Genomic DNA, 13789 nt, shown 5'->3' with positions numbered 1-13789 from the left:
ACATTGAGCAGGACCTGGATCATAAGGGGGAACCCTCCTGTCGAAGGCCAGACTGGGGGGTCAGGGACGGCAGCAGCACAGCAGGCAGGTGGAAGCAGCAACGGGATGACCCGGGGTGGGGACCGCAGGCCAGCATGCAGCTCCCGAAGCTCCGGCCCAATCAGCAAGTCCCAGGTTGGGGTGCAGGGTCGGGGAAAGGTTGAGAAGGGGCAGGGCCAGGGAGAGGCTAAATATATATGAGGGCTGTCAAAGTTAACGCGTTAACTTAACGTCCTCTTAACGCCGACAATGTTTTTAACGCGCAGGATGAAAAAAAAAAAGAAAAGAAACGCGCATTATCATTTCTGGCGGTCTGAGCTGCTTAAAAAAACAAGGAATCTTAAGTTAGTCATTACAAGTGTAATGTTGGGGACTACATTATGTTTGTATTTATGAAGGAATGTTACATTAAGGTCAGAAGCTTTTTTTTGTGGAAAGTTGAATAAACATTGGCATAAAGCAGCATATTTGCCCTTATGTTGTTAACAGTATTAAAAACATAAAAAAAATACCTTAAGGTAATTTAGAACGGCAAAAATATGTGAATAAATGTGCGATTAATATGCGATTAATCGCAAGTTAACTATGGACAGCATGCGATTAATCGCGATTAAAAAAAAAAAAAAAATGAATCGTTTGACAGCCCTAATAAATAAATAGATAGATAGATGAATAGATTTTTTTTTTCCTCTTTTTATTGTTTATACAGTTTCCACAAGGATTGATCACATGTATTGGTCAAAACAGCCTCCCTTCATAGCAGCCGGCTTAGGGGGGTGGGGTGGTGTGAGTCGCTACTCTCTTCCTCCCTTTATCTCTAGTAAACAGACAAACACAGAGGAGTACGATAATTGTGCTCTCAACACGGTCTGTGATGTAACAGAATCCTGGACATCATAACACTCAGTACATATGAATGACTGGCATATTTTCAGACCTCAGTCGACGGGATAAGGTTGTTAGTCAGACATCCAACCACAAAGACAGTCCGTTTTTTTTTTTTCATAACTTGTTCTTAAATATTTACAGTAGTTCAGTTTCGTACCGTTGCGATTTTAATAGGTAATGTTTTCACAAGTCTATGGGAACATTTGTATAGTTTTAACATCTGTTGCACTTGCAGGGCATTACAGAAGCAGAGCGGGAGGCTTTTGAACTGCTGCCTGATGACGAGAGACAGTGTGATAAATGTAAGACCACATGCTTCCTCTCTGCTCTGGCATGTTCAAACTGTCCAGAAAGTCTGGTGTGTCTCTATCACACTCAGGATCTGTGCAACTGCCCCACTGAAAAACTCTACCTCAGGTATTTTTTGCAGTTCATTATAAGATACTATCATGTTATTTCCCAGATAATTGTCCACAGTCTGTTCATTTTTTTTTTTCCTTAAATCTCTAATCTGCAGGTACAGATACACCTTGGATGAGTTGTTAGCAATGTTGCATCGATTGAAAGTCCGTTCCGAGTCCTTTGATTTCTGGGCAAACAGAGTAAAAGAGGCACTTGAGCAGGAGGACGGAAACAAGATAGGTGGGAAGCAAACAAATAATTGCGTAAACTTTGGGCATTAAACGGAAAAAAACAACATTTCTCTCTTCTAAATCACACTAATATGAAATATTCCTTAAATTGTAGAAATTGAAGACCTGGAAAAACTGAAGGCCGAGGCAGCGGAAAAGAAATTTCCTGACAATGAACTTCTCAGGAAACTCAACACTGTCCTTAAAGACATAGAATCTTGTAAAAAGACAAGTGCTGAGCTCCTTACCAATTCAAAGAACAGGTAAAAATGAGTACCATATACAGTTTACCTTCACGCTCACTGCTCAATTATATTAATATACACTTGCATATTGCTATCTTTTTAGCGAAAGCAAGATGACGTTTGCAGAGCTGAAATCCTTGGTGGAGAAAATGCAGCGTCTGCCCTGTGAAGGGAACCGGCTGGAGGAAGTGCAGGTACGAGCTACAGGTTGGATGTATGCTGAACATAAATTGTGTTATGTGGAATGAGATTTTTTTGGGATTGAGATGGGCAAAAAAAGTTAATCATAGAGAGCCCAATCAATGCATGTCATACATCACTTATTAATTATCAGAAAAATGTATTTTGTTAATCGTCAGTCCTGGGAAAAATGCTTGAATATATAAATCATTGAGGATATGCGAAGTTAAGGCTGCTTTCATACTACACCACTTTCTACATGACCAAATCTTTGTTCCGTTGAATTATATATTAATCCCCAAAGGTACATTATGTTGTATAAGTTTAAATTATGTAAAATGAAATAAATACATAAATAAGGCTTGGATTTGCGCGCATTGTGTGTGTAGATTTAGGTGAGGTGAACTGTAGAATAATTTTAATTATAATTTGATATAGGTCTTTTGTTCATTGTTTTGGTTTAAATGGAGGAGGAAGGACAGGAGGAAGCCTTAAATGTCAAGTTGTTAATGAGAAACAGGGGTGGGGTTAAATAAGTTTTCTTCTTCCCACTCCCTTTCGAGTGTTAACGAGTTAATTTGTATTTTGAACCTGCACCTGATAAAGGTATTTGTTTAATTTTATGTTGCACAGGTCACTTATGTTAAGTTGTATTGCTCGAAATAAAATATGAATTGAATTGAATTGAAAGGCAGGAAACTGTCAAGATAGTAGGTGTGGTTGAAATCTCAGAAGATCATCATGAATGCACTGGAATGTTGTTTCCTGGGAACATTTGTAGTGATGACATCCCATGGTGCATCAGCAGGTTAACAGGGTGAATTCTCTTGTTAGAAACCGTGAAGGAAACCCAGCAGTTTAACACATGGATTAAAGTTCTCCGTACTGGGTACGGATTTCCGTCCTGGGGATTTTTTTGGGATATTTTTTTATGAGATCAGCGCAAATCCGACAAAAAATATGAACACCGGGGTGTCTGTAGCGCCGCGGTGACTTGTCGAACGGCGCCCACTGCAGTCAATCAGCTGTTGGCTGTGCACACACAGTAAAGTTCTCCTCTGGTTTTAGATGCACGTAACCTGACACCTAATTAGACCCTCCAGAAAAACGCGGGCAAAAATCCTTGATTCTGCGGGCTAAAATCATTGATTATGCGATTAAATGTTCAGGTTTTTTATGTGCTTTTATGTGGTGAAATTGCGGAGTATGCGGGAAGTCGTGGAATATGCGAAAAGTTGCAAAATATGCGAAATATGCAGGAAGTTGCGGATTCGGCGCTGAGCTCTTCCCTCTTAAATTCGTAGGAGGAAAAAAAAAGGAGAGCGCAGGTGGAAGGGGAGAGGGGTGGTGGCGGCCCGGGGGCCGGCCGTCTCTCTCCCTCCAGCCCGCGGCTCAGTGCTCGGGTGATTGCCGGGCGCACCGGCGTGGCGAGGGGACGAGCCAGAGCTCCATCACCCCACGCGTCTGCCGCCAAGATCCCCCAGTGGATGGGAACGTGAGTCCGCCTCCGCCGGCCCTCGCAGGCGCAGTGGTACGCGGTCAGCGCGGATCCTGAGTCCACCGGCAGCCGCGCCCCCCGCGCAAGCGGGGGGGCTGGACGGAGACGGCACTCTCTTTTTCCTCTCTCTTTTTCCTCTCACCCCCGCGGGTGAGAGCTGCTGTTTGGGGGTGGCGGTTTCTGTGAGGGGTGCGGAGGTCCCCGGGCGGGTCCCGCACGTCGCGACCGGGCGTCCCAACATGTCACTCACAACACTCCCCCCTTTTTCCAAACTTATGCGAAAATGTGCGGCGATGATGCGGTGAAATCAAGCGAGCCCCGTATAATTCGCATATTCAGAGCTGACATATGTAATATTAACCCCCCTTAAAAGTGATTTTTCTGCACCAGACATTGAAATCCACGGAAGGTCTGTAAATCCACGGACAGCCGTGAAATCCGCGTAAATTTCCGCGATCACGGAATCGCGGATTCCTGGAGGGTCTACCTAATAACTCTAGACCTCGTTGCATGTCGGTGTGCCGCAATGTAAACACTGCGGAGCTACAAGCCTATGTTGCATTACGAATGTGATGCGCTGTGAGGGGGGGGGGGGTCTGAAAACTTTCCGTCCTGGGATTTTTTTTTGCTTTAATCCCTGAGTTTAACATCTGGGGTGCAGAGAAGCTGGAGCTGAGAACATGCTCCTGCAGCCATCTCCCTGAAAACACAACACTCCTGCTGGCTCTTATCTCCTATGTTTAGCATGCTTAATATGTTTGCTGTCAGAGATGACTCAAAGGGGCATCAGCGAGACCCTTTGGTTCCTCTTTGAGTCGTATAAACATAACCACCAACCGCTTTAACCGATTTACTTCCAACCAGTCGCTGAGCTCGATGACTTGACAAATCAGACTTAAACACTTAAAAAGTGTTCCAAAGCAAACACCCAGATAGTTCTTAGCCCAGTTCTGCATTAAATTTGAAATGATTTAAAGGTTGACATTTGTACCCTCTGAATTTTCCAGGCGGTTCTGCTGACGGTGGAGGATTTCCAGAAAGAGGCTCAAGCCCTGGTCAACAACAGGGACTGGAGGAAGGACTCGCTGCCACCTGAGCAGTTGCAGACGTTGTTGGAGCAGGGGGACAACTTGCCTGTCGTGGTCCCAGAGTGTGAGTTACTCCAGGGCCTGAAGGAGCAGGGCCATTGGTTGGCAAAGGTGAGGCGCACCCTGGGCACGGAAGAGGAGGAGAGGCAGGAAGTGACCCTGGACGTGTTGAGGAACCTGATGGAAGCAGGTTGCAATGTGCCCCAGAGTGTGTCTGTGGAGACGGCTATGGCCGAGCTCCAGGAACTGCTCACAATTGCTGAACGCTGGGAGGAGAAAGCTCAGATCTGCCTAGAGCAAAGGTAAGATAAGGTCAAAGCATAAACATGTGTACCTGCATTGTGGTGGTTGAGGTGGCTGTGATAATTTTATATGCAAGTCTGTCCTGACGTAAAGAATCAATTGGGTTTTGCTCTTCCAGGCAGAAGCATCCTCTTTCCACCCTGGAGGCAATTGTAAATGAGGCTCAACTTATCCCAGTGACACTCCCCAACATCCTGGCCCTGCAGGACTGTCTAACACGTGCTCGGGCCTGGGTGACAGACTTGGAGGAAATCCAGGTACAAAAAGAGGGGGAAAAAGATTGCTACTTGTGCTGCTTTTTGATTGGATCACTGAAGTGCTGGGATTGTTGATGCCTGAACTTTTGAATTGTTATGTTGTAGAATGGGGAGCATTACCCGTGTCTGGACGACCTGGAGGGCCTGGTCGCTATTGGACGGGACCTGCCGGTCTACATGGAGGAGCTGAGGCAGCTGGAGCTGCAGGTGGCCAGTGCTCATTCGTGGAGGGACAAGGCCAGCAAGACCTTCCTGAAGAAGAGCAGTCAGCACAGCCTCTTAGAGGTACTTTCAAATCAATCAGAAACATGTTCAAACTTGTAAATTATTTTTTTTGTCAACAATGAGCAACCAAAGAATTATCTCTGGTTACAATCTTACTGTAGAATCCAAACTGTAACGTGAGCCTCCTGAAAGTGTTCATTAGGGGTGTAACAATATTTTGTGCCACGAAATTTCGCGATACAAAAACATCACAATACGTGTCGTGGAGGTGACAAACTGTATCTGATATTGGGTTATTAATATTAATCTATTGTGTTGACTAGTAACGCTAGTTACTACGTTATATAACTTTGTTTTTTTTTTCATCTTAGCTCCCTCCCCTTACCCCCCTAGGCTGCACTTGTAAATAAGAAATTTGTTCTTAAATTGCTTGCCTGGTTAAATAAAGGTTAAATAAAATAAAAAAAACGCGCCTCGACCCGCGGACCAAAATCTTCCTCCGTTCAGAAGAAACTAGTACCGTTTTGGTCCCGATCACGGGACTCTTGCAGGGTTTTGAGCTCTGAACTTTTACTAATGTAAGGCTGGTGTAGAGTTAAGCCTTACCTTATTAAATTAAACCTTTTTGGGGTCGTGAGTAGGATAAACACGGGGAAACTTCTGCTGAGTTCCAGTGTACTTTAATGTCCGCTCAACAGTGTAGGATTTTAGAACATCAACACAGCACCTAGTGCCGTACTGTGGCGTATCACTCCGCCCAATCTAAAACAGACTAATCACTACAGATAAACTGACTAGTGTCATTATAGTCCCTGATTTACATCAGAATATATAGAATATATTTATAAAATAATCAACCCTGAATTACCAAAATAACCTTCTTAACAAAAATAAATCTCCTCTTACACTTATAAGGTGAGCATGAATAGATATTTTTTATGATGTAAAATTCTATGTATTTATTTACTTTTATTTATTTAATTTTAGTGGTTACATTTCTGGAAAAGAAAAAAGTCAAATCATACATGAGAGAAACTATTCAGTTTGTGGCTAAATATTTGTACTTGTATGTAACTGAAGATCATAATGCAAACCTGACATTTACTTTTAGTTCAGTTTGTGGAAAATGTTTGGCCTGGCTTTCTCTTTAAAACTTAAACAGTTATAAAGCATTACAAACTGTAACAATAGGGCAAACGCACAGTATTGTTTTGTATATTTCAAATAAGACCATTTTTTCCAGTCATATGTTCCTCATGTAAGGTTGTTAAAAAAATACTGCTATAATATCGTATCGTTATCGTGTATCGTGAGATTAGTGTATCGTTAGACCCCTAGTGTTCATCTCCTGTGTTTCTGTAGGTTTTATGTCCATGTGCTAAAAGGCGGGAGAAGCGGAGCCATACAGAGCCTTTGGACGAGCCCTTAGAGGATTCTGATACCAACACTCTGGGCCTTTCTGCTCAGGCTTTAAGGGATCCCGCAGCTATTGTGAGAATACTCAGGATGCCTTTCTTTGACTTAAATACTGATAAACTTTTGTCATTTTGTCATGCTTCAATGCAAGTATTTTACATGTGCTTGTCTTTGGGATTTGTTTCTAGGTAATGGCTTTCAAAGAAGGGGAGCACCAGGAGAAGGAGGCGCTTCTGAGGTTACAGAAAAGTAACATGTGTAAATCTGGACTCGGCCCTGCAGTTGCTAAAGAGAACGGGTGGGACGACACCATGGACACGCGTACGTCCAGCCATCCCGAGAACTCTGTCCAGGGTAACGGCGACCACAGCCGCACCGCCTTCCCTCAGGCGATGTGCGTGTGCGACGGGCAGCCCCGTGCTCCTCAGCTCCGCTGCCATCTCTGCAAGGACTGGTTCCACGGGGGCTGCGTCTCCTTCCCCTCCGTGCTACCTCCTACTGGACCCAACCTCTGGACGAACCTTTTTTGCTGGTGGGACTGGGACTCGCGCTTCTTGTGTCCCCAGTGCCAGCGGTCGCGGCGGCCACGTCTGGAGACTATTCTGGCGTTGCTTGTAGCCCTGCAGAGACTGCCCGTGCGTCTGCCTGAAGGAGAAGCGCTGCAGTGTCTCACAGAGAGGGCCATCACATGGCAGGGCCGAGCCAAGGAGGCGCTAGAGACGCCCGAGCTGCAGCGCGCACTTCAGAGGCTGCAGAAACTCAAAGACACTCTCCGCTACGACCCGGAAAAAGAGGAAGACAAGAAAAAGGAGACTGAAGGGAATTCTGTTATTGTTCTGTCAGACTCTGAGGGAGGGGAAGGGGAGGATGGAGTCATTGATTTAACAGAGGACTCTTCACCTAAAAAGAAAACAAAGGAAAGCAACAACCTTCAGGTAAATGCCATTATTTCTCTCTTAGCTATTTTTTATTTTTACCCAATTGACTAAGGCCCAATCCCAATACACCCCCTACTTTCTAGCACTAGCCCGAAAAAAGAAGGGACAGATTTTAGGGCACTTGAAATCTTCCCAGGGGCCTTTCCCAATACACCCCCTACCCCTACTTTCAGCACCACCACTAATCAGGAAGCTGAGAGCCAAAAGCTGTTTTAATTTCAGCTGTAGCGCTGTTAATATGCCACTTTATTAAGTTTGAATATTTTTTTCAGGAAAAGTAACCGTTAAGATCCCCAACCTGGGCTCAGTTTATCCAAATAACGCCTTAACGTTAAGAAATTGGACCCGATGTTTTCGGAGATGAGAAGAGCCGCCGGCTCGGAGCAGCAGCAGGAGTACAGACGTGATCGCCAGGTCAACCGGCACCGTCGTCCCGGGGGAGAAACCTGCAGCTCTGTTGAGAATTACCGCTGGCTGAAATAAATCATTTAGGAAGATAAATGTTGGTTTAATAGATGAAATCTAACAGTTGTAGCTACGCCTGTTAAGAAATTTGCTCCGAAAATTTCGAGATTTCTGCCTGCCGGCTCCGTGAGCTGATTTATGGGTCCGCGTTAAATCGACGCAGAGCCTACGGCGTAGGGTACGGTGTAGGGTACGGTGTAGGGTACGTAACCTACGCCGTAGGCTCTGCGTTGGTGTAACACAGAACCATAAATCAGCCTTTATTCTGGCGTGATCTTCGCAACAACGGGCAAACGAGTGATTATATACATTCACATACAGTGAATATTATGAAAGTAAAATATATATTTCTCGCTAGAAATGTAATCAAAACTAATTTTTATGCAGAAACTAAATCAAAATATAGATTTTATTCACTAAAAATAAGAAATGTCCGCCATGTTTTTTTTTTTTTTTTGATTCAGTGACGACGAAAAGCATTCTGGGACATTTTTCTGTTCCTAGATCAGCTAGTGAGCATCGGAAATCCCTTGATCCGTAGGGACAGATCCATAGCCACTACACTAGTTTTCTTCACTACCCCTAGGTGGAAAGAGGAATTGGGACACCACTACCCTCACGGGAACGCGCAAAATGTAGGGGTAGGGCTGAAAACTAGGGGTAGGGGGAGTATTGGGACAGGGCCTAACAAAATCTATCTTTGTCACATCTTGTGTCAATTGAGTGATAATTGACCAAACAGTTGAATCATTACTGCAAACCTTAAAATAAATGTTTTTCCATTTGGTAGGCTCGATGGGAAAATGGGATCGGCAAGAAATCAAACATCACAGGTAAAACAATGATTTCAATGTCATAAAAATAAGGTGTTGCTGTAGACCGTTTCCCCCGGACGAAGCATTGACTGTGGCTTCCTCCCTTCAGGTGTGGGCTCTCTGCTGCCCCTTCTGCCCTCGTTGAGGGGCCGGGTGGTGGAGCTGCCCCCGGCCACCAGGCTCCAGCTGGAGGAGCTGCAGCTGGAGGGAGACCTGCTGGAGGTGTCACTGGACCAGACCAGCACCATCCACCGAGTCCTGGAAGCTGCGTCTGACCCCCCCACAGAAACCCTGCACACACTCATCCAGGTCAGACCCGCTCCTCGCTGTTACTCATTTACAAAAACATGACTGACCAGGAACTAGGGCTGGGCCACTTCACCTCAAATCAATACCACCATAAGGTGGGCATTTTTACACCACCACCCCCCTGCGCATGCAACGGTACGGTTTATCTTTTGTAGGCTACTTTCATGAGGCTTTTAACCCCCGTGGGCTGAATGTCTCCCTCCCAGTGTCCCATCAACCCAGCTTCTTAAGAAAGAGCACATTTGACTACAGTAATCCCTGGCTATAACGCAGTTCTCCTTTCACGTCTCGCTGCTTCACAGATTTTTATTGTGCATCGTGTTCTGCATTCTGATTGGCTAAACAGTCTCCCCGCTTCTTCACTTCCTGTGTCAATAACGTTGGTTGCTTAGCAACAAGCTGAGAACGACCAATGAGCTTCAGCAGCAGCTCAAGAACGGGACCTTTGATGAATCGTTCATTACAGTCTCAGATATAATCCATGGTGTCGGTTTAGAAGAAAAAAGAGCAACAACAACGACCCATAACTAAGTTCTTCTCTGGAAAAAACACACCTGCACCGCGGCTTTAGAAGAAAAAGACGCTACAGAGCGAGTCAGGATGCAGCGGCATCAGGAGACCAGTGAAATAGGCCTGTGTTGAAAAAATCGATTTTCCGATTCTAAATCGAATCTCATATTAATTCCTAAAAATCGATTCTTATGTGTAAAGATCGATATTTTTTTTTTTTTTTCCCATCATTTTCGCCAGGTGAACTTTAATCCCAGTAGTCGGACACACAGTTTATCATGACACTTCTGAAAAATGCCAGGTGCTTCATGGCAATAAGTGTGTGGTGACAGAATAAATTAGATAAGCTAAAAGGATTTGTTTACTGCATGAACTGTTGCAATTTATTTCTTTTTTCTACTTTAAATTGATATTGAAAGGCCTGTTTGAGTTATTTATTTCTTAGTTATTTCACAATAATTATTGTGAAATTATTATTTCACTAGTTATTTTACAGTCATATAATTCAGGCAACAGCTCAAAAAACATTTTAAATAACACTAAGCCAAATCAATATCGAATCGAATCATAATCGATTCTTGACATTTGAATCGATACCCAGCCCTACAGTGAAATACACGCCAGTCACAATTTGTCCTACTGGACTTACTGTATTTTTTTTTCATAATCATTTTTCATTTTCTCCCGTTCAAATCCAATTAATCGGGTCGCGGTGGGGCGGGGCTGATCTCCACAATTTGAATAATAATTGAATAATTGCTTTGTATAATAATTGTAAAAAAAAAAAAAAAAAAAAAGTTGCTACTTCGTGGATTTTCACTTCTTTTTGGAACGTAACCCAAGCGAAAAAACGAGGGATTACTGTATATCAAATACACTGTTTTACTCATTATATAACAAAGAAAAACATTGTAGTGGCTGATAATTGTGCTCTAAACAAACAAAAAAATGAAAAACACATTTAGCCCCAAATGGGCCCCTTGAACAGTGGTGGTGTATATAAAGACAAAAATTTAAGAGTGGTATGTGTTGTAACTTCGGTTAACTCCGCTACGCATTCATGGAATGCTTGAAGCTGAAACTCAGACCTTTAGCCGGCAACAAAAACACCACAGACCCAGCAGCACATCTACCACCTCCTCCAGGTTCTACATCCTTAGTGTTGTTTTCTTCTTCTTTGTTTGTGTCACACAATCAAATCACGTCACAGCAGCTTTGCTTCAACCTCCTCCTTCTGCTCCGGGTACTGGATTGTTATGGAAGAGAAACTAGGCTAAGCTGAGTCGAGTAGGTGGTGGGAAAGTGCCATTAGGTTCCATCCGCTACGCATTCATGGAACGCTTGAAGATGAAACTCAGACCGTACAACAGAAACTGTATTCTCTGATAGGCCGGTAGCTCCAGACAGCTGCTCTGGGCTGAGAGCTCAGCGCAGCAGCGTAGCGTGACTGGAAGATGGGCTGCTGGAGTTGCTGTGCAGTGAAGTTAATTTCTCGGCGTGAGAAATGCCGTGTGTGAACTTGTTGAAATGCGTGAGTGTCACACAGACAGCCCTGCTATCTCAGCCGCTTCTTCCTTTGAACCATCAGCCATTTTCTTGGGTTTCCCTTCTGGTTAAGACTGGATGGATGGAGTCATGTGATTACAGACATGGTCTTAAAGGGGAATTAAACTAGCCTATCAGCACACAGTCAAAACAGACAAAAAAACGTTTTTCTTTTATCAAAACAGCAAATTTACCGACATGGGAAAATTGATTTCAGTCATCGCAGTGAATGTCAGTAACGGTACATTTTGGGTTTATCGCCCAGCCCTACGAGGAACCATAAAGTCATGAAACCTTGCTGCTATGTTCCTGTTTCATGACATGTTGCAGTCACTCGTCCATCTGTGGGATGGTGAGAAACCGTTCATGTCAGGATCACCATCGTCAACACAACAGTGGTTGAATTGATGTGCAGAAGTTTGAGCACCGTATTACTGTGTAAAAATAAAATGATATCTGGAAGATTTGAAAATAAAACTGAAACATTCTTTGTAGAAATTGTTTTCATATTTGTTTTGTTTTTTGATTGTTTAAAAACCAGGTGATGCTGTTTAAAACATACTAAAGTGGTTCAAAAAGGAAGAAAAATCCAAGGCACTCTTCTTCAAATATAAAAATATAAAAAGCCTTTATTAAAATTGGCTATTTCATGTGAAAAAGATTAAAAAGTGGGTTACAGCCCACGCGTTTCGGCTACAGCCTTCCTCAGGGTGCAACACTCAATGCATTGATTCTCCTTAAATGGGATGATTGAAAACACCTGGGCAGGTGGGAGGACAAATACAAAACAAAAGAAATAACAGATAATGTCCAATAGATGGCTCCACCAATTGTTAAACAATGAAATACTGGAGATAGGAAAAGCAAAGTTACAAAAATGGACTGAAATCAATGTCTTCATTTAAACCTGGATGGATAGTGGTTTTCATTTGGTAAATGTAAAAGGTCTCTCTCTGCAGAAGTACTAAATACTATACTAAAGTGGTTGACTGATAATTTAGCATGTTTTAAAAAGTCCTTGCCATATCTATATTCCTAATTTGAGGTAGTGAGTTTCTAACGTTGTCGTCCCGTCTATCAGATTGAGCTTGACGAGCAGAGACGCACGAATCGTGGCCGCCCCAAGGACCCCAAGCGGAAGAGAAAAGGCCACCGGAGCGGGAGCAGGGAGGGGCCCGGAGAAAAGTCCCTGGACGTCTCCAAGTCGAAGAAAACGTGTCCCGTCAAGCACAGCCCCTCCCCCCAGCCGCCAGTCCAGAGCTATCCAGAGGTAACGCCCCTTCATCATGTTCTTATGGAAATGCTCTTAAATGTAATAAATGCTCTCAGGTATTTATCAAGTTGTTGTTTTTGCAGAGTTTGTGATGCAGTCAACTATGGAGAACTTTTCAAAGGCTTCAAGTCCAAGAAGTCAAAGGGGCAGAGTTTTCTGTGCCAGAAGACGGTGTCACATTATAGGAAGATGCAGGACATCCCTTCCATGCTCCATACTCCCCTTTTCACCCCTCATTCCTTTGGTCAGACACTAAAAGAGAAAAGACTCTTCTTCTGCACTCCAATGCTGCGTCAATAACTCAGCAGCATCTCGTTTATTTCTTTCAGACTCACTGTCTTACTTAAACTTTACTACCCCCTCCCCTGGTTCCACTGTTCCCTGGGACGTTATACGACTCTGTGGGCCGATGTGAGTTTACTGTTCAATGAATATCTTTGGTTTAGAGTCGTCTCTGAGGTCCCGTCGGTATGCTACGTATCTCCCATCTTTGTTCAATGCTAGTTTGATGGAAGCTGGCCTCAGGACTGGTAGTTGCAGTTTCACTCCTGGACTCCAGATAAGCTATGGGTTTGTTAAGACTGTTGTTGGGCATGAATCTTAGGCGTTGACTGCTGATCTGGGAAACCTACCAGGGTTAGTTACACTTGCATCTTTTTTTTTTAGTTGTATTTAATCTTGTGTTTGGAACTGTTTTGAGGGGGACATACATTTTCAATAAACAAAGTAAATTTTGGGAAGTGTTAAAAACAGGCATAGATGTTTTGGTGCTACTTTCCCAAAATGGATTTCTGTAACTCTTTGATTTGTCTTTGCTTTCCCTCCTTCCTCTCAATGCCATTTTTTTTTTTCTTTTTTTTTTTTAGCTCCCACCTTTCGGACTCCATATTTTGACCCCCCCATCCCCACAACACACACACACACACAGACATACACAGAACTTCTTTTTGCATATTAAGGTAACTTCACTGTAACTCACTTTGTCTCCTTTTGTTTATTGGTTAAAATGATTATATTATTATTATTATTGTTGATATTGCAGACACACAGTTGTGAGTTTATGTATAAACTTTTCATTTTACTGTTGCCTTTGTTTCTTTTCACTCTTGTTAGGAAAAAATAAAGGTTTAGACTTGTTTAGGACCTGTTGAGTCATTATTTCT

The 13789-nt window shown here is 43.4% G+C and overlaps 1 protein-coding gene across 3 annotated transcripts in view; it reads left to right on the top strand.

Moving 5' to 3' along the window:
• Positions 1–13769, top strand: part of kdm5c (lysine demethylase 5C) — a 29143-nt gene extending 15374 nt beyond the window's left edge. For all 3 annotated transcript variants that reach the window (XM_061735236.1, XM_061735234.1, XM_061735235.1), the window contains 13 exons: positions 1163–1344; positions 1445–1569; positions 1675–1822; positions 1908–1998; positions 4490–4872; positions 4992–5130; positions 5236–5415; positions 6718–6846; positions 6960–7706; positions 8965–9007; positions 9099–9298; positions 12435–12623; positions 12710–13769. In XM_061735236.1, coding sequence (XP_061591220.1) covers positions 1163–1344; positions 1445–1569; positions 1675–1822; positions 1908–1998; positions 4490–4872; positions 4992–5130; positions 5236–5415; positions 6718–6846; positions 6960–7706; positions 8965–9007; positions 9099–9298; positions 12435–12623; positions 12710–12718 — 2565 coding nt within the window. In that variant the 3' untranslated portion in view covers positions 12719–13769. The remainder of the gene's footprint in view (positions 1–1162; positions 1345–1444; positions 1570–1674; positions 1823–1907; positions 1999–4489; positions 4873–4991; positions 5131–5235; positions 5416–6717; positions 6847–6959; positions 7707–8964; positions 9008–9098; positions 9299–12434; positions 12624–12709) is intronic.
• The last annotated feature ends 20 nt before the right edge of the window (positions 13770–13789 follow it).

The sequence above is a fragment of the Cololabis saira genome, chromosome 12 (assembly GCF_033807715.1).
Source record: "Cololabis saira isolate AMF1-May2022 chromosome 12, fColSai1.1, whole genome shotgun sequence".
NCBI classification, from domain to species: domain Eukaryota; kingdom Metazoa; phylum Chordata; class Actinopteri; order Beloniformes; family Belonidae; genus Cololabis; species Cololabis saira.
Note: the sequence above shows the minus strand (reverse complement) of the source record. Positions and strands in the feature narration are given on the sequence as shown.